This window comes from Peromyscus leucopus, chromosome 6 (genome assembly GCF_004664715.2).
Source record: "Peromyscus leucopus breed LL Stock chromosome 6, UCI_PerLeu_2.1, whole genome shotgun sequence".
NCBI lineage: Eukaryota > Metazoa > Chordata > Mammalia > Rodentia > Cricetidae > Peromyscus > Peromyscus leucopus.
The window spans coordinates 76,013,259-76,038,664 of NC_051068.1; the positions used below are offsets into that span (position 1 = coordinate 76,013,259).

Genomic DNA, 25,406 nt, shown 5'->3' on the forward strand with positions numbered 1-25,406 from the left:
CTTCTAAGGGAATGATCCTTGAATAAACTTGACTCCTTCCTCTAGACTCTCCTCTCTCGAATATTAGCTTTTGGGCAGTGAACAGTCCACAGCTAAGCCCAGAACCAGAAGGATTGGGAAGAGCCTCATTATCTTGCCATAGTTGATCACAATGTTGTCACCCATATAGGAAGCTTAGTTAGTTTAAAGCAAGCCAAATGTGGGTTCCAAATGTGGCAGGTAAAATCTTAGTAGAATTGACCATTAACTCTCCATACTGACAAGTGGAAGAACAATCTCTATGGTAAGGTACTACGAGGTAGGTGGGGGCATTTAGGAGCAGAACAGTGTGAAGAAGATAATCAAAACCTGAATTCAAAATAGTAGCTTCACCCTGGCTGGAACTGGGCCCATAGAAGAGCCCCTCCCCCATCCGTGTTGGAATTTGACCGGCATGATCTTGTGCAGGTATCAGCCAGATAACTACAGCTTCTATGTGTTGATGCATCAGCCCTGCCATGCCCAGAAAACGGCATTCCTTCTCCCCATCTGCCAGCCCTCACATTCTTTCCGCCATATCTTCCACGATGTCCCCTGAGCCTGGATGGAGGCAGGGGTGGTATAAATGATTCGATTCACCATTGAGTCCTGTTGAGCACTTGCAGTCAGTTACTTATACTCAGCATTTTGACCAGTTCTGAATCTCTACATTAACAACTCTCCACTTCAAAGTGAAGCTTCCCTGACAAAAGTTGAGAACAGCACACACCCACAGGGATAAACAGTTTGTTTAGAAGGCGGCTTAGCACCGTGGACAACAGTAGTAGGTTCCCTCTGGGACCTAGGCTCTCCCAAGTCATGGGCTTTTGACCAGGTTTGCAGTACCAGACACGCCTCCAATCAGGAAGTTACTGACCGCTCCATAATGGTCATGCCACTATCGCAGCAGTAGGCACATCCTGCCATAGCCTGGGGTTCTTCCTCTGTAACAAGCTCACATTTGATACCACTAGTGCTGACCCAACGTGATGCCCAACTTTAATTACCATCACTATTATAATCACTAGGTGATTAATAAACACCTAGTGTGTTAATAAGGAACACCTTTGGGCATGCCTGTGATGGCTATTCCAGAGAGAATTAACTGAGGTAGTAAGATCTAACTTGACTATGAAAAGCACCACCCTGTGAGTGGGAGGGGGCTGGGCTGGGATGAATGAAAATCAGGGAAAGGAACTGGCCATCTGAGTGCCAGAATTCCCCTCTTTCAGCTTACTGATCCTCTCAGATGCGAGAAGGCTCCTGGCACTGTGCCTTCCTCCCCATGATAGACTCTATGTGAGCCAACACAAACCTTCCCTCCCATGAGTGACTTGATGTCAGGGAGGGGAATGAGGACAGACTTCTGTGTGGTCCACTGTACTGGCCAGTTCTGTGTCGACTTGACACAAGCTAGAGTTATTGGAGAGAAGGCGGCCTCAGTTGAGAAAATGCCTCCTTAAGATGAAGATTTAAGGCATTTTCTTAATTAGTGATTGATGGGGAGGACCCAGGACTGGATGTGGAGACACCCCTGGACTACTGGTTCTAGGTTCTATAAGAAAGCAGGCTGAGCAAGCCATAGGGGAGCAAGCCAATAAGAAGCACCCCTCCATGGCCTCTGCATCAGCTCCTGCCTCCAGGTTCCTGCCCTGCTTGAGTTCCTGTCATGACTTCCTTCAGTGAAGAACAGTAATGCTGAAGTGTGAGCCAAATAAACCCTTTCCTCCCCAACTTGCTTTTGATTATGGTGTTTCGTTGCGGCAATAGGAACCCTGACTAACTATCTACTCTCTGTTTTTGTTTTGTTTTGTTTTGTTTGTTTGTTTGTTTCAAGACAGGGTTTCTGTGCAACAGCCCTGACTATCCTGGAACTCACTTTGTAGACCAGGCTGGCCTTGAACTCACAGAAATCCTCCTGCCTCTGCCTCCCAAGTGCTGGGTTTAAAGGCATGTGCCACCACTGCCCAACTGACATCCCCTCTCTGTGACCCAGTTACTCCAGAGCCCTGGGGTCCATGTTGTTCTGATCATCTTTCTAATTTGCTGGGAGCTCGCTGGCCTAATTGACTGGATCAGCTTTCTAATCTACTCCATCTGCCTCTCCACACGGACACATGCTAGTGTTGTTATGGATGCCTGCCTTGAAAACATCCAGACTGGGGCATCACAGTGACCATGGATTCTCTGAGTGGGATGCAGTTGCTGATTTGATTTTTGTAACTGATTTCATTATGTTAGAACAGGTGTTTTCAAACTGTAATATACAGCAGAATCTGCACCTTGGAGCCTTATCAAAGCTCAGCTTACTGGGTCGCACCCCTAGAATTTCTGGAATCCCCAGATTAGGATTTCTAACAAGTTCTCAGGCAATGCCCATGCCACATAGGCCTTGACAACATTTTCATAATCAACATGTCACATGAACTCAGCTATGAACAAACCCATGGTATAAGAGGGGGGCCACACAAACTAAGTGGCCACATTGGGATTCCAAAGAAAGTTCTTTAATGGAGACCTGCAATATAGGCTTTGTGTACCCTGATCTCCAGTCTTGGATCCCTAAACTTCCATTATGAACTCTGACCTCCTTCCAGAAAGAATGTGTGGGGAGGTCCAGGGGCTACATAGGGAAAGAGGAGTTTGTGGAGTCCAGCCTCATAGCCTTCCTGGCCAAGATGAACAGCCATGTGAGTAAAGTTGTTTGGGACCCTGCAGATCAGCCACAACACTGAGCACCATCAGATGACTCCAGACAAAGCCACCCTTGAGCAGAGCTGGGCCCTAACTCCTGACCAAGCCACATCGCATAATACAGGGGGTGCTATTAAGCCACTGAATTTGGGTGCTTTGTCCTGCTGCAGTAGACAACCAAAATCATGTCGCCAATAGCATTATCCTTATGTGTGACATTCGTGCACTTTACTGTACAAATATTGACCGATGTCGGAGGAACAGGTTCAAATACACGTGATAGTACGGGCTCGTGAAGGTATGTGACATTCTGTACTGTTCCCACTAACTCTGATTGCTGCAGCCAGCTAAATGTCTCATAGACACACCTCTGCAGCAAAATACGCCGCCACTAGAAACAAGGCCTTCTTGTGAATTGTGCAGAGGCCTGAGTTAGCGTCAAGCTCAAGGTTGGGGCTGGTGGAGAGGATGCAGGAGGAGCTGGCCAATGGTGGCGAAGGCCCGAGAAGGTGGGGCCCTCACACAAGGAGGGCTCTGTCGGCTCCTGAGCACAACATGGCTCTTTCTCAAGGTGGAGTTTGGGCTTGAATGCAATTTTCATTTTGAAGAAGGGGGTTTTATTTCCTCCTCTCTCCAACTCATTTAAACCTCCCCCAGCCCAAGGGAAATTTTTAGAACTGTATAATAAGGACACTTTCAGAATCGCAGCCTCTTTTTCTGAACGTGTTTCTTATGTAAATGCTATATCAGAGAAACTTCCCTCTGCTTTACACTTCAATCCCGCTTTGAAAACCTGCAAAATAGAAACAGAAAAAGACACCTTGAAAATACATTGAGTTTCATCTGTTTTCCATTTTTACCTAAGACTCCTACAAAAAAAAAAAAAAAAGCCTTTATTCTTCAAGTTAAGATAATTTTAAATCATCTTGTGGAGAACTGAAAGAGCAAAGAAAAATGATGGTTCCTGTGCATTTGCTCAGTCCAAATGCACTGAAGGTGAGAGAGGCCCTTTATATCAATCTGCTAATCCCTCGAAAACTGAAGTGAAACCTGGCGGGCCACAGCAGGGCTCAGTCAAGGGACCTTGTAAGAGGCTCCATCAGAAGCCTGGGTGTCTCTCTCCCCCAGGACACATGCTTGTGAAGGAGGGGAAGCTGCCTGGATTCACAGTTGGCCTTCCCGGCTTCCTTTTTAGCCCTCTTCGCTCTCTTCCCACTTGTTAGTACAGTGGTTTGTTTACAGGTCTGTTGCCTGGCCTTGGGAACCCAGCAGTGTGTGTGTGTGTGTGGGGGGGTCTTCATCCCTACCCAGAAGCACACGGCAAAATAGTATTTAGATAAATGGATGTGCTTAACCGAGGAGAGCTTGAATGAACGGTTTTGAATCCCAACTCAGGCACTTATTGGCTGCATAAAGACAAATCTTAGAGGGGAGAGAATACTTCAAGCTCTTACGAGGTTTAATATGCACGGGTTCCGGACCCTTCTCATTGAACACATTGTAATAAAGCAGCGAGTCAGAGGGAGACTGGACGCCGCGCGGCGGCAGGGTTAGGCTAAGAGAGGTTAAGGAGAAAATTGAGACTCTCCAAAGAAAGGAATCTTTATGTGGGGCTTGGCTGCCTCTGGGGAGATACTGCTCCGTCAGTAAAGAGCTGTGCAAGCTGAAGACTCGAGTTCAGACCCCCGGAACCCACACAGAAAGCAGATAATGGAGACACGCCTTGTGAATTCGGGGCTGGGGTGGTGGAGAGGGGTGGAGGGGAGACAGGAGTTGGGAGGGGGACATGGGGGAACAGAGGGGACATGGGTTACCGGTCATTGTCTAGTCAAATCAGTGAGTTCTGGGTTCATGGAGAGACCATGTTTCCAACAATAAGATGCCTCTGGCTTCCCCACGCACCTGAACAGGAATCCACCCGTGAGCTCCTACATACACATACCCGCTCTTGCACATGTGCACATACACAAATTTTTGTGTGTGTGTGAGTCGAGAGGGGCTGTGTGAAACAGAGAATAACAATACAAAGCCAGTTTGAGGTCGTGTCACCGTGTGGTGACTCTACACTCAGGGGCAGGCTGAGCCAGGTTTACCTGCGCTCTGGTAAACCGGGTTTATCTAGGCTGTGGGTTTTCCTTCCTTTCCCTCACCTCCACATCTCAAGCAGTGTTCTTTGCCTGGGGCCAGCTGTGGCCACAGGGACAGTCATCTGAATTAATTATGAGAGATTGCTTTTTTTTCCCCCATCCTCAGATTCCTAACCAGAAACAGGCGAAAGTACAATAATAATTCTCTGCCGCCGCCGCCACCACCGCCGGCGGCGGAAGGAAACAGTGAAATCAATCCATTCAAGGGAAGGCCAGGAGAAAATGAGTAGCTGGAGGGAGTTGGTCGCCCCTCAAGGCCGACAGGGGGCGCCGCTGAGCCAGACCGCCGTCCCTGATCCCTCGCAGGTGTCTGCGCACTGCATCGCCCTCTGGCTGGAAGATGCTCAGGCCTCGCCGCCATTGGCCATCCCACCCAGCCCAGCCCTGCGCCGCTCTGGCGCCCCATCCAGAGGGGCCCCAGGGACAGAACAGGGAACCACACACACACACTCAGGGTGGAGAAAGCCGAGTGTCACACCCTCCCTCCTCCCTCCCCCTCCTTTACACCTCCCCCCTCCCCGTCCCTTTCCAAGCCGTCCCTCTTCCCTTTCTTCCCTCCCACTGCCCCTCCTCTATGAAAGGCCCCAGACCGGCAGGTGCTACAGACGGGTTCAGCGGCCCTTTGGCCATTACTCATTTTGCAGGGAGAAGGAGCAGGAAGGATCTTTGGACATCTGTGTCCCCGAGACCCCAAGCACAGCCCTGCCTGGCCCCTGAATCCCTTGACAGGCTCCCTTGACAGGCTCTGTGCCCAGCCCACTCGCTGAAAGCTAGTGAAAGGAGACACTGGCCACCTGTCCCTCCCTGCTGGGCTCTGGCCAGACAGAACAACAGGGTTCAATTGTGCCTTGGGTGTGGTGGGCTGCAGGAGCCGCCCAGGGTGTGGCTAAGGGCCCTTGTCCTTCAAGCCAGGCTAGCACCCAGACTGCCCTTCGCCTGGGGGTCCACCCCCATGCTCTGAAGCCTTTGACATTTCCTCCTCCGAGCTTCCCTATAGGTCACGCTGCTCCAAGAGAGAAAAGAATTATGATCCAAATTGTTGTTGATAAAGTGCTTACTTAAAGTCTTATTGCAGTCTAGTTTCAGAGGCTGTGTCTGCTGGCCGTATCAAGGGACATATTCTAGAGAGGGTCCCTGTGTTCCACTGACCCACCTTTAAGGAAAGATCTCAGAGGTGACAGGCAGAGGCAAGGCACACTGTCCTGGGAAGATGGGTCTGTGTCCTACAACAGGGGATACGTCCCAGGGATAACAGGGTCGTATCCTTCCTTGCTTCCCATCTCAGACACAGCAAGAGGTAAGTGTCCTTTCTTCCCTCCAACAGACCCAGAGACAAGTCAGCATGCCTGGCAGAGAGCACCTCTTAGCAGTAGACATCAATGCCTCCCACCGGCCAGATAGTGTTCCAACTGCTTGGCATAGAGTGACCTCAGTAATTGTCGCTCTCTCCATTTTACAGACAGACAAAAGAAGCCGCATACGGCTTTGGTAATACAGCCACGCTGGTAGAGCTTCTGGGTGCTTTTCCTCACCAAGGCACAGCCCCCCACAGAGGCACACTGCCCTACCCTCTGTCAAGAGAAGCCTGACGGTGAGCCTGCCCAGTCAGGAAGGACCTGGGCCCGGGGTGCAGAGGCTGGGAGAAGACAGAGAAGCCACAGAAGGAGTAACATGGTTCCTCAGGCTGAGTGCCAAGGGCTGCTTCCCGAGGAGGCTTCAGAGCATCTGCCTCGCAGCATCAGTAACTGAGAGTCCCCAACTCGCTAGACTCTACAGGGCAGGGCCGATTGGAGTCCTTAAGATCTGGGGAAGCCACTGGCAGCATCTAGTGAAGAGCTTCCCCCCTGGGAACCACCCAGATGCTGGGTGATGGGTGAACAGAGGGAAAAGGACCCTCTTATAGTCTGCTCCTGCCTGGATAGGAGGGAGGCTTGGGTCTCTGGCCACAGTCTCCAGGCTCCAGGGATCCTGAGTACCGGCCCCTTTATCTGTTCAAGAATGACCGCTCCCCAACAAACAGTGTGATATCCGATTTCATCCTGATGCAGCTTGGGGGATACCAGCAAAGCCAGGACAGAGCAGTGAGGAGAGCAGAGACCAGTGTAAAGACAGGGAGAGATGGGGGGGGGGCGCTGTGTCCTCCAGGAACACAAACAGAACAGAACATGGCTGAGGGTTCAAAGCAGAGGCGGAGGGGGCAATGTCCGCCACCACTGTTAAAACCTCCAGAACAGACCCCTATCCACAGGGATACATAACCATAAACCTCACCCTACCTAACCTCCTTACACACGCAGACGCATAGCTTACCCTGCCCCCCCCTACACACACACTGTGGCACACTCTGTAGATCCTACTAGTGCACAGCCATGTTTGGACAACTCCCCCCACACACACATATTCCAGTGGGCAGATGTGAAGACACAATGTGACGTCACAGTGAAGACCACCCTGGTGAGATATACCTTTGTCCCTTCAAATCCCGAGACAGGTGCACACTGAGGGCATGGGTATGGGATCTGTCTGTGGGGACACACTCCAGCACATTTCGTCCAGTGTCCCTGGGAGGTCCTTATCCTAGTTAGCATTGACTGTCGTCAATTTGAAACAACCTAGAACCACCTGGAAAAAAACTCCTAATGAAGAGTTGTCTTTATCAGGATGATCCTTAGACGTGTTTGTGGGGCATTTTCTTCATCGTCTTAACAATGTGGGAGGGCCCCGCCCACTGTGGTTAGTGCCATTTCCTGGGCAGGCGGTCCTGGGCATATATATAAGCAAGCTAGCCTGTGAGTGAGCCAGCCAGCAAGCAGTGCCCTTCAGGGCTTCTGCTGTACTTCCTTGGCTGGGAGTTGAGTTTCCTGGCTGGAGGTAATGCTGTGAGAGATAGCAAGCATGTCTGCCCTCAGGTTCTGTCCTGACTTCCCTCGGTGACAGAAAGTGACCTGGAAGTGTAGGCTGAATGAGCCCTTTTGGGCAGCGTTTTTATCAGAGCTCCAGAATGAAGCTAGAATGTTCTCCTTGGCCCACGGCCACCCTCAGGGAGCTGGCCCAGAGCCTGTGTGCAGCAGCTGGTACCCCTAGCTCAGCTGCCCTATACACGGCTGCTTCTGGGGGCCCCTGGCAACCCAGATAAGTTCTCTGGGTTTTTATTTATTTCATGAACTAAATTTATGAAATTCAAAGGGAAAGCAAAACAAATCCAAAGTCTATCCAAAGGTACAAAACCTACGCGTTAAAAACGGGAAAAGTTTAAGACACGTTGTGTTGGTCACACCATCCGTGAGGTTTTGCTTCAGCTGGATTATACATAATAATGGACTCCAAGCTGCTCCCTCCCCCCACCCCCGACATCTACACTCTGTATAGGCAATCCAAAGTAGACTTAAACAGCTGTCTCCTTTTTCTGTGCATGTGGAAATACGTTATTTTATTAAATTGTTATTCAGAATGGCATTCATAAAAAGCCACATATGGAGCAAAATTCAGCAACATCAATTATTTGTTCAGCACCTTGAAAATAACATATCTGCTAATCCAATCCCCCCCCCCTACACACACACCATGGCTGTCACTTTAATCAGCTCTAGGAACTCAAGCTTAAAGTTAGTATATCTCAAAGTTACTCTACAGTAGTAATTGAAAGGGGGTCCCCTCTGCAGGGGCTCTGTTAATGTATGCATGCAAGAAGCTAATGAAATTTCTCAGTGTTAGGACGGCATTAGACCAAAGAGCAGAAAGGCTTTCAGGACCACTCGTGGTAGAAGTGGGCAGGTAAGGAATGAGATGGCTGACCCCTGAGGAGCTCCCCTGGGGGCCCCCTCTTACACAGCTGGGGAGCTTATCAACAGCACTTCTTGCCTCCACAGCCCCCCCCCCCCCATGCTCAGGATGACAAGCACCGTGATGCCTACATTTTGTTCTGTACCTGGAAGAAATCCCAGTCTCCGGGGCTGAGAAGCATGGGGTCACATCACCCATTTATGGAGCCAAATTACCTGGCTTCTCCTTCCTCGCTGTGCCCCTGGCCAAGTGACTCTAACCACTCCAGGCCCGGGTTTCCTTCTGTGTACAATCAAAGCAAACGTTGCCTAACCCCTGATTCTGTCACATGAACTGGACGAGGACATTGGAGCCCAGTGTTTGCACAGTTTCTGTACACTCTGAGCTCTCAGGAGTAGAGGAAAGACAGATGGGAAGGTAACCTGGCCTGAGTAGCCAGCAGCTGAGGCCAGAGGAGGTTGAGCTAGGACCAGATAGGTGACCTGGAAATGACCGCAGACCCAAGTCTGGGCTGTCAACTTTGATATCCTGGAGGGGAGATACATAAGAGCATAATTCCTGTAACTCTATTTCCTTGCAGAGTACAGTGTGCTCTGCCAGAAAGCGCCGCCACGGGAACATTTTCTCATTACTATATAATAACATCAGCACTAATGTCCTCCTTCTCAAAGGAGTCCAGAGCACTTAGAGATTGCATACTCAGTGCCCAACTCTCCGGCCTTGGGCTGGTGGCTGAGGCTGCCAGCTCCCTCTACCAGGCTTCCACTCCAGTAGAGAAAGCAGAAGCCAAGGGTGTCACGGAGAGTCACCGCACTCAGCATCTTCAGGGCTCATGGGACCCACTCAGAAGAGTCACTTGCCTTGAAGCCACCATAAAAGCCAGTTTGAGAAGACTCCAAGAAGGAGCAGGCCTTGTCTGCCCATGGCACTCAACGGGAAACAGGGAGGCTTGGGAGGATTCTCAAGTCTGTCTGCTCCAAATGAGTGCTTGCTCCCAGCCTCCTTTGCGGGCTGAGTCAGAGAAGGTCACAAGTGATTGAATAGATCTGCTAGAAGGTGGGAGAGCAGGAAAGGGGTGTGCGAGCCTTCACTGCATGGTGGATTCGGTTTCCAGAGGGCCTTCTGCTCTGGCATTGGAACTCAAATGCTGGGAGTGACAGATTTCCCTGGACCAAGTGCGACTCTTATGAGAAGACCCAATGCTTTACCATGGGGCCGTGTTGGGTATTTTTCTTTCAGATGAAAAGGGAAGCGTTCCTAATGGTGCCATTCTGGAGCTCCCGACTTGCTGGCCTCTCGAGTCATATCGAGAGGCCTGACTACTGCATGCCTTCACTGTTCCCAGGGTCCCACAGCTCTAGCACGTCACACATTTTGTCTGCATTTCCACAGAGTGTAGATCTCACTTAGATATCACAGGGCAAGGAAGACCACAGCGGCCGAGGTGCTTCATGTACACAGAGGTGGGTAGGGGGTGCTCAGACGTCTGTGACTTCCTGTTGCTGATGACATGGGGGTACTGGCTGCTGTAGAAATGTGCTCTTGGGCCGAGGTAAACTGAGGTAAACTGTAGACCTGTAAAGTCCTCATGCTTCATCCACAGGAGGTCATTTAGTGTTGTCAGAGAGTGTGAGAGGCAATAAGGGTCTCCTAACCAAATGTTATGACGAAGAAGGCGGTAAGGAAGCTGGGCACAGAACGGCTAGCTATTTTACTTGAAGCCACACAGTTGGTGGTGTTGGGCCACCATCTGTCCTGAGCGAAAGGCCAAGAGTGCTGTGAGGAGCCTCCTGGTCCTGGCCTCCTGGAATTGTTTTAAACTGAGGAGATAACCTAGATACATGTTTTCTGATTGTCACAGTGATAGGTCGGGGGTGAGGGCCACCACCTAACAGTTCAGGGGTGCTGGGTGGTCAGCAATGCACATGGTAGTCAGTTGACGGTGGTGAAACTGCCTTTGACTTTCTGTGAAAGGAAGAATGTTAGGGAACCACTTTCTCCTCAAGTCCAATAGTTTAGGCAGCAAGGAGCAGAGAGAGAGAGAGAGAGAGAGAGAGAGAGAGAGAGAGAGAGAGAGAGAGAGAGATCACATGCTTGCACACGTAAGCTCAGCTCACCCCCTCCTTTCTCAGACAGTTCAGGACCTAGCCCTACAGTGCTGTACATTTTCAAAAGAGTCTTCTCATGTCAAAATTAATGTAGTTGGGACAATCCCCTACAGATGGGTCCACAGGCCAGGCTACTTAGAAGCCCCCTTGGAGCCTCGTTTCTCCAGTGATTCCAGGCTCTACCAAGTCGACAATTAGAACTAACAATCACCATGTGTACTATCATGACATTTCACATGCTCTTGACTTTGGATGCGGCCAGCGGCTTCGAGCTCCTGTTGCCTCGACTTCCCCAAGGTGATGGACTGTAACGTGGAATCATGAGTCAAATAAACTTATTCTCCCTTCACTGGGCTTGTTGGAGTATTTTACCACAGCACAGGAAATGAAATTAACACACACCGTAACGTACCCAGGCCACCGCCACAGGGCTTCTCACTAACTGGCCTGGCTCGGCTTCTCCCCCAAGTGGTGATGGAAGTGAAATCCTTTGTCACCCAGTAGAAAGTGCACATGACAGACAGCCAGTGTGTCCCATGTCAGCAAGTCCATTCCTCATTTGCAGAGGGCAAAAAGCTAGAGGCTCACCCATGGGGTCCTGCTTGACACCCACAGGGTCCTGCTTGACACCCACAGGGTCCTGCTTGACACCCACAGGGTCCTGCTTGACACCCACAGGGTCCTGCTTGAGGTGCTTGGGAGAGGGTGAGAGGCCAGGACAGTAATGAGGGATGCTCTGAAATACTCGTGTGAATTTGTATATTCCCCCTCTCCTTTCAATTCAATTAGCATTCGCCAGGCCCTGGTATTTGTCTGAGCAACTGTTCACAGCCCGTTTTTGTCAGAGCCGTGGATCTCAGCATCCAGGAGTCATGCGGTGGAAGGGTGACATAATTTTAAAATAACTCCAAATGCTGCAGGGATGTTTACCAAAGCCCTGGAAACTTCAGTCAACCAAGGGGTGAGGCTGCTTCTGGGTGGTCCCCAGCATGGCCCCTGACGCTGAAGAAATGGCATCTCGTTGGGGTGACTCTGTGTTTCAAGAGTTGTGCCAGCTGACCCTTCCTGAGGCTACGCTGTTCCCTGCCATCCTGACCCACAGAATGGAGCTGGCAGAGTTTGCAGGAATAACGAAAGTTGTAAAACGGAGACTGCTCCAGTGTTGGGAGAAAATAGCAGCTTTCAGGGGCTTTGCAGTCTGTGCCGGGTGAGTGGCAGCTTGGAGTGAGCCGCCATTCACCATGCCGCCGCTAGCAGTCGTGGTGTGTCCTCTTTTCTGGAGCACAAGGCAGAGGGCATGCCTTCCAGACAGGGTAATCATACGCCTCCTGTGTGTGGAGAAACAAACCCTAAAGACTAGAAGAACAGAGCCCTGGGAGACAGAGGCAGGCAGGGGTAAGAAAGAAACTCTTGCCTGAGAATGCCAGAATCCTTCTTCCTTCGTAATCTAGAAGGGTAGATTTAGGTGTAAGACTTTAAAGATCCTTGAGTGCCCGGGGTTTCAGCATTTGGGGTGGCTCGCTTACTTTATTGTTCCCGGAGCACAGCCAGTCCAGGGAGCTGGGGTCATCTGATTTCACAGCTGACCAGGAGGCAGTTCCTTTTCCAGTTAGCATAGCGCTTTCCCTCTCCCTGTCTCACTTGGAGTTCCAGGTCAGTAAGGCAAGCTTTATGCGAACAATTTCAGGGCCAGCAAAATGACTCAGCCGGTAAAGGTGTTTGCTGCCAAACCTGATGACCTGGGTTTAATCCCTAGGACCCACTGGGTGGAAGGAGAGACTTGACCACTGCCACCCCCCCAAAGTTGTCCTCTGACTCTACACACACACACACACACACACACACACACTATGATCCTTATTTTACAAATGAGGACCTCAGTGCCTTAAAGAGATGAAGGGGCTTGTTTAAAACCCCTTGACAATTACAGGGCCCACAGGCTAAGTCAGCTGTGTCTTGATACCTGCTGGGAAGCCACTCAAAGGAGGAAGTGCTTATTTCACTCCGTGGTTTGGAGGTACAGTCCATCGTGACAGGGAAGGCTTGTTCACATCTGAGTGGATCAGGAAGAAGAGACAGTGCATGCTGGCATTCATGTGGCTTTCTCTCTTTGTCTGGACCCATGGCACAGCACACCACCTCCATTCAGGGTTGGCATTCCTCCCTGGATGAAACCTTTCTGGAAGCTCCCTCACAGACAGGCTCAGAGGCATGTCTTGGAGGTAATTCCAGCCCCCATCCACTCGACAATTAGAATGACCCGTCATGGAGGCGCGGATGTGATGAAGCTGGGTTTCTGGGACATTTCTAGGACCAGTGAGACTCAGACCCAAGAGGACTCCAAGGGAGAACTTAACAGCAAACAGGCATGGTACAAGTGGACTGTGGTGACTGCTGGCGAGCCACACCAGTGCTCCTGGCACTGCCCACCTGCAGCCTGCAGGGTTTTGTTTGTTTACCTGTTTCTGTCTGTCACCTAGCAACCGCAAGCTCCCCAAGGGTGGACAGAACTGATGCTCTCATTTGCCACTCAGTTCCCGGTGCCTGGAAGAGAATCTGGCATGAGATCCATGCACAATACCTATTTTTGGCTGAATAAACAAATGAGAACAGGATCCTAGTGGGTACCTCCTGGGAAGCTAGTTTCATTGTTCTCAGGTAGTGAACCCAGGACCTCGCATGGGCCTCTTGGAAAGCTTTGAGAAAAGGGAGCCTTAGAGCTGGGCCTTCAGGAGAAGGTTGGAGGTTTTACAGGCTGGAAGGAGAGCCACTGACGTCCCAGACTGAACACGGAGGAGAGGGCAGGAAAGCAGGGCTGTGTGTGAGCATCAGGGAGTCTGGCTGCTGTGTGAGGGTGCGCCACTTCATGGAGGGCCCCGAGTGGCAACTGCTTGTTCAGTTGGCAACAGGAAACCATTCCAGCTCCCCTCACAGAGGAGAGGCAAGCCAGACTAAGGGTCAGTGGGTGGCTGAGGGGGGAGGAGGGGTCAGAGGTGGGGTGGTTGTTGGACTGCTGGGGGCAGGATGGTGATAACAGAAGCCCAGGCAGATGACAAGGATGTGTGGGGCAGAGATGCTGTTACTATTAATAGGAAGGCACATCACAGATGATATGTTTGGGTGTCAAGAACATGGAGGCTGAAGGACTGTGAGACCTCAAAGATGACATTAAAGTTCTGAGGCCAGGTGCCACGCGAGAAAGTGGAAGTGGGCGGAGTCTGGCTGCAATGTGATGTGTTTGCTCTGTGCATCCCAGGTTCAAGTGTCTCACGGGGACTGCCTAGTGAAAATGGCCACCGAGTTATTAGAATATCAGATACAGGTGTGGCACAGCCTGCCCTTCTGGACCCCTGAGCCATAAGTAGTCAGGGGAACACAACAGGGCAGCTGAGGTTTTTGTTTGTTGTTTTTTCCTTTGTTGTTGTTGTAGATTGGGGGAGAGGTCTCACTGTGTAGAGCAGGCTGGCCTTGAATTTGTAGAGATCCGGCTGCCTCAGCCTCCTGTGCGCCGGCATTCATGGTGTGTGTGCATGTGCATCACTGTTCCCAGCTAGGCAGCTCTTCGAGGCAGCCTGAAGGATTCCAACCTGTAGAATGCCGCTCTGGCAATGGACTGTGAGGCTCATTCCTTCATGGACGACAGAGCAGATCTGAGGCCTCTAAGGAGGGTGGGGGTCCTGTGACTTGCTGGATCAGGTAGACATTGTGTTCCCGTCATGTTGACAAGAGGCCAGGGAACTCGGGGTGATTTAGATTTCAATGCTTTTATCAGACCTTCTGTTTTAACAGAAAGCTCCTAATCGATACCCCTCTCCATGTGCACAGCTGGTTAAGAAGTTGTACCCCCAAATACAAACCTTCCTCCTCGGAGCACGATGGGGATAGATTGGATTTTATTGTTGCTGTTCTTGGAACATTTTTGGCTGCTAGGCTCTCCATGAGACAGACACAGGCTATAGAAGATCAATCCCCTGCCACCTACTCCCCAGTCTGACATACACTGTTATTGAGAAAATACGGCCCTGGAGGTAGAGGCTGGAAGAAGACCAAGCCTTTCACTGAACCGTCAGATTCTTTCTTCCTGGCCTAAGGGACATTGCTCCAACCATAAGCTACAGGACTTTTAAGAAAAGCAAACAAGCTCCAGCTGCGTCACAAAGGTCGCCGGGCCTGTGGAGAGAGTGAGTGAATGATTAGCTTCTACAACAGGAGGCTTGGAGGAGGTTTACAGGGTTCAAAGTTGCGACCTGAAAACTTCAGTCCGGGCCAAAGCCTCAGAAGCCTTCCTCCTCAGTCTGTCACCTCAAGAACTCCACCCACTCGCCCTCTTGGAGGACAGGCTGTGGCTGACAGGACATGTCAAGGACAGGCACCTGCCCCGCCCTCCAGCCTCAGACCAGGCCAGGAACCCGGAGGAGGCTTCCACTTGGAAAGCGTCCTGGTCTGCGTCTCCACGTGCCTCTTCGGTCACCTGCACTGTGGATGACCGGTAATGACATACACACATGCCCAGGCGATGACCTTGGATTTTTTTTTTTTTTAATTTTTGTCTGTGATTTTTTTTTTCAAATGTTCATGAGTCAGTTGATAATGCCTACTCTTAGTTCAAAGGATAGTTGAAGGGATCAAATGAAATAAAGCAGAAAGAACCCCGGAAATGCACAGGACACGTGTCTCTGAATCTCAGGGGCCTGTTCTGTCCTTTTCTGGAACATTCTCACCCTCCCCCCACCTGTTCTCCTCGGCTTGCAGGGTGGGGGTAGGGAGGGGCGCTTGCACTTTCCCCTGTGCGTCCCGGGTGGACTGGGCTGTGGCTGATCCCGTGCCATCAACATTCCCCTTTGCCAGCCGCATCTGGAGCGGCTGTGGGGAGCCCGTGGGTCAGGACAGTCTGTCTGCGTGGGTGAGGGCCAGAGTGAGGCGGGCTGCCCTCCTCCACGGCCACCGACCGACCGCAGTCAGGTCAGCGACCAGCCAGAGAGGAGTCACACGCACCCCTGACTCCTCCACAGCGCAGGCGCAGGAGAGCAGTCCCAGCCAGAGGGTCCCTATCAGCCAGCAGCGATGGCCAAGGCCGCCCTGCGCATCTCCCCCACTCTGTGGTCGGTCCTTACTCTATGGATCCTGCATGGAGACAGCCAAGGGCAGGGGGCGTTCTTGATGACCCTCACCAGGGGGACAAAAGAAGAATATTCTAGAAGGAGGCAGAAGAGGAAAAAGCAAAGTGAGAGAAGTGTGTTGGGGGGTAAAGGAGAAAGGAGCCCAGACTTCTTTCGGCCCATGGCTCGCCAAGTGAGTTCCCCATCCATGGTTGTCAGTCTCTAGGGCCTGAAACACGGGTTAGGTTTTGTGGAGAGCGCCAGTATTTGGGTGACCTGTAGACTATTCTCACCCTGCTCCGGGCGGGAGGAGAAGACTACGCTCTCTATACTTGGATGGGGTTCGGGCTGTCATTGGCTGAGGCGATTTGCTCAGTTACACAGTTCTCTCACACTGAGCACCAGTCTCTTGCTGCTTTGTATCCAAGCACCCACCCGTGGGTTGGATCCTGACAGGAGAGTCATGAGGTACGATCTGAGAACTTAAAATATAAAGCTGGCAAAGGAAAGCGACTCCCTCCCAAGCAAAGCTGTTGAATGAGAGGAAATGAATGGTCTAGACGCAGAAACAAAGAGACGGGGAGGGAGAGCTTCTGCCGAGACCACTGCTATTTGTTCCCAGGCTCGGCAGGAAGGGAGACAGCCTGAACCTCTTTCTGACATGCATTGTATACAGGCAGGGAGTGTGTGTTTTGTTCACACAGAGCACCGCAGGCCCCAGTTAGGACAGTGGAGTGCAGCAGACAGCATGGGGGGGGGGGGGGGCTGTGATGCGGTGCTATCTGTGTGCCTTCTCAGGTCAGCTGCATACAGCCGCTCTCTGCACAGAGGGAGGAGCCAGGCTCTTCCCACAAGACCTGCTTCCCGAGCCAGAGGCCATTTTTCTTTCTCATTGTGATCTTCAACATCTCAAAATGACTTTCCAAAGAGCCTCACCTGAGCACCAGAAAGCTGGAGATCAAGTCTAGCCTGCCCCCCCACCCCCCACCCCAACCGCCAGAAAATGCACGTCATGGAGCAAAAATCCATCTTCCATCCATCCACCCATCCTTTCATGCGAGTCTGCCTTTAGTGAGCATCCATGGAGCGAACCGCTCAGCACCAGGCGTCATTCCGGGTGCAGAACACAGTTGTGGACAGAATAAAAACAAGCTGCATCTGTGCAGAGTTATTTTCCAGAGGGAATCAAGTCAACAAACCAGTGTGGGAAGGCCGCAGGGCAGCGAGGAGCTTGCTGTGTTAAGCCTGGAGGGGTGAACTATGTCAACACGTGGGATGGAAGGTTTGTGAGCCAAGGGACAACTAGGTACCGGGTGTGCGGGCATGCACTTGGTATACCCAAAGCAGAACAAGGGAGCCGATGTGGTGGGGCAGCCTGAAGGGGACTGGTGGTGGCAGTAGCCAGACCGCCTGGGCCTTGCAGGCCACCGTAGGAAGTTTTAAATGAAGTGATGAGAGGCTACTGGAAGGATCAAAGCATCGAAAGAACATGATTCAATATGCAAGTCTTTAAGAGCATCTTAGCTCCTGGGGTGGGGGTGGCATGGGGGTGGCTGGAGCTGGTGAGGTGGGACTGAGAAAAGACTGGATCTGCAGCAGCCTAGACGGGCGAGTGATGACTTAGCCCAGATATGTGAGGACTTATAACTTGGGACCATCCGTAGGAAGCAGGAAAAGAAGGCGGGGTCCAGTTGGCTTGGGTCAGGCTATTGCGGACAGTAGTTCATCAGAATAGGTCCTAGTACATCACCGTCTCAACCGACTGGGTTCAATGCACGGCCTCTAAAACCTTTCCAAATGCACTCTTGACATAGAAACAGAACTCCACTGGCTCTCAAGGTGAAGCAAATCCAAGAACCCTGGCAGCCAGGCAGGCAGCGGAGCTGGCATTGGTCCTTGGGACCAGGTGTGCAGTCCTAGAAGTCTGGAGCCTTTCGTCAAGGGCTGTAGTTATCTACGTACTGGAGAAGAATGCCTGTGCCTTGCCTGAGAGGGAAATCCAGAGTATTCTGGAGTCTCCTGATTAAGTTTGAGTAGAAAAGACATTTCCAGAAGGGAGTGGATGCGAACAAACCTGCTATGAAGGAGATTTGAGATTTGTACACCTTGATATTAGCACCAAATAGTGGAAAATTATGTAGATATCCCCTTAGGATCTGTGACCACAGGCAGCTTTGAATGTTTTCTTTCTGGACTCGTCTGTTGGCTTGAAAACTCACAAACAGCAAATGTAATTTAAAAGACTTTGGTTGTGTTTTTTTGATAACTGGGATTTTTTTTTTTTTTTCTGAGACAGAGTTTCTCTGTGTAGCTTTGGAGCCTGTCCTGGAACTCACTCTTTAGCCCAGGCTGTCCTCAAACTCACAGAGATCCGCCTGGCTCTGCTTCCTGAGTGCTGGGATTAAAGGCATGCGCCACACCGCCCCAGCTAACTGGGATATTTAAAAGTAAATATTTTTATGTAGCTCTGCTTTAATCCAGACCTCAAAAAATTCCCATAGATGAAGTTTAAAGGAATACCAAAAAATTCACATTAAAAATTAAAAAGACACACAAAGAAATAAATACTGTCAGTGATTGTCAAAACAAACAAACAAACAAACAGCAAGAAACAAACAAAAAAAAAACCCAGAAATGACTCTCTGGTGATTTCAGATATTAGAATGCCCTTACATGGAATAAAATCATTTATTATATTTAAATATGTAAAAGAGGAGCTTAGAACATGAGCAGGAACAGGAGGCCCTAAGACATAGTCACACAGGTTTGAGAAATGACCAAGGAGGCCCTGAAATAATAACCAAAACAGTTATATTCAGGAGTTAATATTCAGTGGGCACAACCAACACCAGATTAGATGCGGTGGAAGAGAATTAGTCACTTTAAAGACAGGTGCAAGCACACACACACACACACACACACACACACACACACACACACCCATCCAGAATGTAGTGCTGAGAGATAAAATGATATAAATTATGAAAGAAGTTGATAGTCACAGAATAAAATGTAGAATTTCCTTCACACTCACATTGGACTCCCCATAGGAAGAATGCATAAAGACAGTTTTATAATTCCCTAGAATTACTCGAAATTATTTTTCAAATTTAGGAAATCTAATAATCCAAAGGAAAAGAGGAGAAAGACACACACACACACACACACACACACACACACACACACACACACACTCACAGTAGGGGAGAAAACATTAAAAACAGTGAGAAAGAAAAGGCACATGCCCTGTAACAAATGGCCAGCTGATGACTTGTTAGCAGTCCTAATGCAAACATGAAGACAGCAGAAGACATATTTATAATGTGCTAAGAACAAGTGTGTGGACCAAGACTAGCAAACTTCTCAGAAGGATGAAACTCCCAGCCTGCTACCTCTGCGGTGTGTGCTCACTCTCTCAGTACAGAAAAAACGCTAGCATGTGCATTCGGGGAGAAAAGGAATGAGAGAGTAAAAACCATGCTCAATGTATAGACCAAATAAAATAGAACTTTATGAAGTAATGATAAAAAAATATATATCCATTTTTGTCTATGTACCTGTGTGTATGGAGTGTCAGATGGGCTAAAACCAACATTTCGATTGATTGACTGCAGCAGACAGGGAGGGAGGGATTGGAACCCAGGCCTGCTAAGACTAGAGTGAAGATGTTGGCTAGCTCTGGGTTTCAGTCCATAGCCCTGGTAACCATTAGGAGAAAGGAGACAGAGCAGGAAACTCCCAAGCAAGCAACACAAGAAAAGAAAGGAAAAGAAAAAGACAATCATCTTAATTTTCACAGAGACAAGAAGGTGGGTCGGGAGGCATAGGGAGAGGATAAATGGATCAGCTGGAATCCAAGTGAGAACAGAGGAACAATGAAGCCACCTACATGTTAATCATAGTACATAAACATACGCCCTCCAAACACAAGCTAAGGAGCTTAGCCATCAAGTGGACCTTTACAAAGTCTGCCATTAAAACGAAAGGTTGAACTGCAAAAGGATGCTAGCCCAAAGATAATGCTACACTGGGAGACACTAACTAAAATAAGATAGAGCCTTTCCAACAAAATCGTATGGCTGATTTTAATGTAAAGAAAGAAAGAAAGAAAAGAAAGAAAGAAAGAAAGAAAGAAAGAAAGAAAGAAAGAAAGAAAGAAAGAAAGAAAGGAGAAAAACTTCAAAGCAGCTCACACATTTGAGACAAGTGCTTCCCCCTTGGCTACCTCCCTAGCCATTCCGGGCTGGTTTCTATTTTTAGAGAGTATGGTTGGTTTATGGTGCTGTGACTCTGAGGAGTGATGGACCGTGAGGGACACATGTTTCCAGAGCAGTTATCCTGTACCAAAGAGGTTTTCACTCCCCTTTATTGCTTTCAATGTGCTAGGGATAAATTTTAAAAGATATTTATTTTCTCAAGGGTCTGAAGGTCACAAGTTCAAAGTCAGGGTGTGGGCAGGGCTAAATTCTGTGTTTTCTCTCTGGCTAGTCCCGTCCTAGCAGTCCTGGTGCTGTTTCATAGGATGGTTCATCCTTCCCTTCGGGCACATCTCTAGTGCCCCCTCTGAATCCTAGTCACTTTTTGAAGACACCAGGCAGATTGGATTAAGGACCTACCCACAGGCAAGAGCGTTTTAACTCGTCTCTTTAACAGCTGTCTTGTGAGATGTTGGGGGTTAGGGTTTCAGTCGGTGAACTGGGGGAGGGGTACCACTTCGGCACTAACAGCTCTTTGGGGAAAGAGGGCAGCTGGAGGCGCAGAAGTCAAGCAACTGTTGAAGACCATGTGCTCACTCCGCTTCACAGGCGATGGGCGCACACAGCCAGGTTCATCTGAATGGCTGGAGACCTACCATTCCCGGAGAAAGCACAGCCCCACACCCGGAGGTGCCACGGAAGATGGAAAGGAGAATTTAAAAAAAGAAAGGAAGGAAGGAAGGAAGGAAGGGAGGGAGGAAGGAAGGAAGGAGGAAGGGGGAGTGAGGGAGAGAGGGAGGGAAGGAAGAAAACAGGAGAAGTGAGTCAGCAAATAAAAGGACTCCAGAGGACCCAGGTTCAGTTCCCAGCACCCAGGTCAAGTGGCTCCCAGTCTAGGGAATCCAGCGTCCTCTTCTGGAATCCTTGGGCACCAGCACACACAGAGGATGTGCACACAAAGACACACAAGCACGTCTTTCTTTACTTGTTTCAGCATAAACAAACCCAGAAACTGACCAAAGCCAAGAAGCACGGTGATCAGACTTCACGGTGTGCTGGCAATCCATCCCGGGAAACGCTAGAGCTGACAGCAGTGTCCAGGCTGGGCTGTCCTGCAGGCGCCCCTTCAGAGCTCAGCTTTGAGCAAAGACTGGAGCTTTAGCTAAGGCACTATAAAAGGCCAGCAGTTTAGCATCAGCAGAAAACCACCTGTCTGGAGGAGCAGGGTGTGACTTTTAGACGAAGACAGTAGCAAGTGTTGGGCCCTGAAAACGAAGGAGCCACAGGCTGACTCTTCTCATTTGTTAGTGTCTGCTGCCCTCTGCTGGCCAGATTCGGGAACCACCAAGAATCAACAGAACACGCTACTTCGCCCAGTGCACACAGCTCTGAGTGTGGAAACACTTGGTGTGACAGGCCTGTGGGTCTACCCTCTCTAAACTCCACACTGTTTTTAAATAACAGCACGGCCTACTTCACTTTTTGCATACTGTGACTGTATAGCTGTTTTAATACTTTCTTAGGACATTTCATCTTAGAAAGAAAACCAGAAACAAAACCTTATTACAACTGCTGCCTCCTCAAAAAAAAAAAAAAGTTTCCCCTGATCAACAAACATGGTGACAAGAAGCCAAGGCTTGGTGATTAAACAGAGCACAGGTTTGCTTATCACTTCATGCTTCAAAACAATCATCCAGTTAGTTTAATAAGATAGGTTTCAACCTTTTTAAAACTATGATTTGCTGTGCGATAACCTGGGGAATCCCACGATTTGGTTACAGTGCTTTTGAAAAAATAATACTGATCTTCAACCAAAACAAAATCAGAAGCGGTGGTACAGGACTAGAATTCCAGCTGCTTGGGAAGCTGAACGGGTGGATTGCAAGTTCAAAGCTTGCCTGAGTTACAGAGTTCAAGGCCAGCCTCGCCTATGGCCATTACTGTTTGGATGCCCACCAGAACTAGATGGAGAGACCTTGTTGCTGAAGACACCAGGCTCTGTTTGCAGGACGTAGAGCATTAAACTTGGGACCTGGCCGGAAGCTTCTTCCCTAATGGCTGGTTTATAAAGTGCTCTGCAGGCTTCTGGAGACAATTGTCATAAATGGTATGACCCAACTGTGGACCCCGGGTGCTACCTTCCAAGCAAGTTATACCCATGGTGTGATAGCGGCATGACTGTTATGGGGTAATCAGTAGCTTTCTGGACGTGAGGTCTGCTTCTTAGGAGTGAATCCACATCTTTGATTGTAAACCTAGTCAAAATCCCGTGGCTGGAGAGATGACAGGCCCCGGTGGGGAATCTTCTGCTGGTTTTTGTGAAGCGGACATCATATGTCTGCCAAAATGCCTTCAGCATATCCGTGCTGGTGTTTATGGATTTGTTCTGATGCCAACAGTAGCTGGAGAGGCTTCTTAGCAGTGGTCACAGTGCCTCGACTACACAGCCCTCTAACTGGCCAAGGTGCTGAGAATATGTGGCTGCTGAATGCTCAGCCTTAAATGGGACATCTTTGTCACCCCCTGCAAGACTTGAGAAATGACATGGGATGGGGGAAGAACGCAAGCGCTGATGGACGGGGTGGAGCGTTGTGGACTGCTGTCCTCACCTATGATACGGCCAGTGCTCTCTTGAACTCCCAGAGGCTGTGATCACTCATGCAAGATCGGGGCCATCAGCATTCCGTCACGGAGGACAGGAAATGTTTGCAAGTCCCCTCCCCTCTCGGGGATGAATAAGCAGTTAATGGTTGTTAGGGACTAGAGGGGTATAACCAGTGGTGTAACCAGTAAAGGTGCCCATTCTCCTGCAAACTAGTCCTTTACCCATATTCCTGGACGGAACCCTATTGAAGTCATTGGTTTATACACATGCATACACAGTCATACACAACATTTCATACATGCATGAAAATATCACAATGGAACCAATCATTATGTATAATTCATATATTCTAATAAAAAAAAAAAACTAATAAAAAAATAGAGCCAGTCTGGGCAACTTAGTGAGATCCAGCCTCGAAATAAAGCCAACCTAGCTCGTTGGCAAGGCACATGCTCAGCGTGCCAAAGGCCTCGCTCGGGTTCAGTCCTTTGCACACAGGTTCCTTCAAAGCCCCCAAACCAGTGGGCTGTGCTTTTAGAAATATTGCTTTGTTAAGCATATTTGTTATTGGAGAATGTTCAAAGGCCATAAAGGATCCCCTGGAGCTGAGAAGCATTAAGAAAACACTCAAAGAAGCCATTCTCTCTGAGAGCCCCTGCAATCCCAGACAGGGTGCAGATGTGTGATGCTGAGGGCCTCCGTGCACTTCAGAATGGAGAGGTGCAGGGGCCACAGAGTCCTTCCCGATGCTGTCGCCAGAGTCGTCATCTCAAGTGTTCTGTTGGAGGTAAACGCTGCACCTCTGATCCCAGAACACAATTTCCCCAGCTTTACACAGCCACAGACCCATGTCTACCCACCCCAGCCTGCCTGAGGTCGCCATTACGGCCCCTTTTAGCTGTCCACACGTTCTCCCTCGGGATCTCTCTGGGACCTTGTTCTTGCAGACTTCCTTCTCTGTGTGGTGACTGAGTTCAGCCATCTGCTGTTCACTTCCTGTCTTCTCCAGGGAGTCTGTCTTGTTCTTTGCTGTGTCCTTCGTACCTAGCGAGTACCTACGTGTCCACAAGTGAGTGAATTGATTGAGCTAAGGAAGACATCCAGACATGAATGACATGAAGGTGGTCCATGCAAGGCCAAGCATGGAGCTTATTCCCGAAGTGGAAGCAAGTTCTAGCCTTGACCGTGGCAGAGGGGCTGGGACTGGAGTCAGGTGACAGGCGGAGTCCCAGCTGCACCCTTCTCTTGGATCTGCACTAACTCTTACAATGACTCCGCACAGTTGACAGAGGAACATCAGAACAGCTCCAGGGCCTGGACTGCTGGCCACTGCTTGGAGGTGGAGGACAGAGTCACGAAGGGACACCAGCCACCGGGTGGGCTGTCCGTCAGTGTGTGGGTCCTGGTCCAGCCAGTCTGAGCATTCTCCAGCAGCAGGCTAATCCCTGGCCCGCCCTTGCCCATCTCCATTGCCCTTGTCAGACAATAAGAAACTGAGCAAGGACTATCGTCACTTGGGGAAGCTGGACGAGAGCTGTCCCCGAGAGAGGTAGGGAAGGTGAAATGCTTGCGTGACCTGGGGCAGGAGCATTCGCCTCTGATGAGTGAGCTGCTGGCCGGCTTTATTCTCTGTCGTTGGTGGTCCTTCTCTTAGCACTGGGTCCCAGCCGCTGGCAGGGAACCACCCTGGGAACAAGGCCAGCAGAAAGGGATGGAGCAAGGACTCCCTGGGCCACCTCAGGGCAGAGTGACCTGCGGATTCTTGAGGAAGAAGGCCACTTTCTGGGCCACGGCATCCAGCTCACTCGGGCTGGCTGACTGCAGGAGGTTGCCCTTCGGGACAAAATAGTGCTTCAGAAAGTGCTGGCTCACACATCTGTGCAGCTTCCGGACGAGGCGGAGGAGCGCTTGATGGAAGACCTGCCAGTCCTTGAGGTGTGGGTATTTCTCACATGTCCAGAAGAGCACCATCTGTGGAAGAAAGATGGGTGGGAACAAGCTGAGTTTCCGTGGCTCTGGGAGGAGGAGCAGGGCATCCTGGGAAAACTGGACTCACCAGGAATTCATGACCCATTGCCTCACCAGAGCCGGGGGCTTGCCTAGATGGCTCACACCTCTCAGTTACTCTCTTTCCCTTTCCTCTGCCGCCTTGACCACCAACACTCTCCCAGTGAGTCATACCCTGCTTCAAGCAGAGGCCCTCTGCCTCCCTGCATACGGGGAACATGGAAGCCCTCATCTCCTGGATGGGAGAGATCTGTCAACACGGCAGCCTCCTCTTTCCCTCTCTGCATCCACCGCTCTCACGGGCCTCTGCCTCTGCCTCCTAGGAGCACTATAGGATTGATTCCCCTCTTCAAAGATGGCCTCTTAAGCATGGGGTCATAGCCCTCCTGCTCTCCCATGGCGGTCTCCCCTCTGGCAAGTCCAGGCACCCTGTAAATTCCTCTCTTCTCACTCATTCCTTGCCTCCATCTACTCCAGTCGGGAGTCTTCTGCCATTAATCCTGAAGGCTGCTCTCCTAGCCCAAGGTCTCCAGGGTTCCAATGGCAGGGCAGGCCTTTTTCTGCCTCACCTCTTCTCACTTGCAGTGGGTCAGACAGTTGGCCACACCCTGCCTCCCTAACCACTGTTCTCCTGGCCTCTAAGACAATGCTCTCCCAAGCTTTCTCCTCCCACCCCAGCTACTCCCATGCTCTTGCACCCACTTATGTCTGCTCGGCCTTGGGGTCCCTAAGGACACTCCCTCCCCACC

The 25,406-nt window shown here is 50.2% G+C and overlaps 1 protein-coding gene across 4 annotated transcripts in view; it reads right to left on the reverse strand.

Moving 5' to 3' along the window:
* Positions 1–20,833: 20,833 nt before the first annotated feature.
* The window catches only part of Mab21l3 (mab-21 like 3), a 41,386-nt gene continuing 36,813 nt past the window's right edge, over positions 20,834–25,406 (reverse strand). For all 4 annotated transcript variants that reach the window (XM_037206941.1, XM_028877302.2, XM_037206940.1 and 1 more), the window contains exon 7: positions 20,834–24,621. In XM_037206941.1, coding sequence (XP_037062836.1) covers positions 24,388–24,621 — 234 coding nt within the window. In that variant the 3' untranslated portion in view covers positions 20,834–24,387. The remainder of the gene's footprint in view (positions 24,622–25,406) is intronic.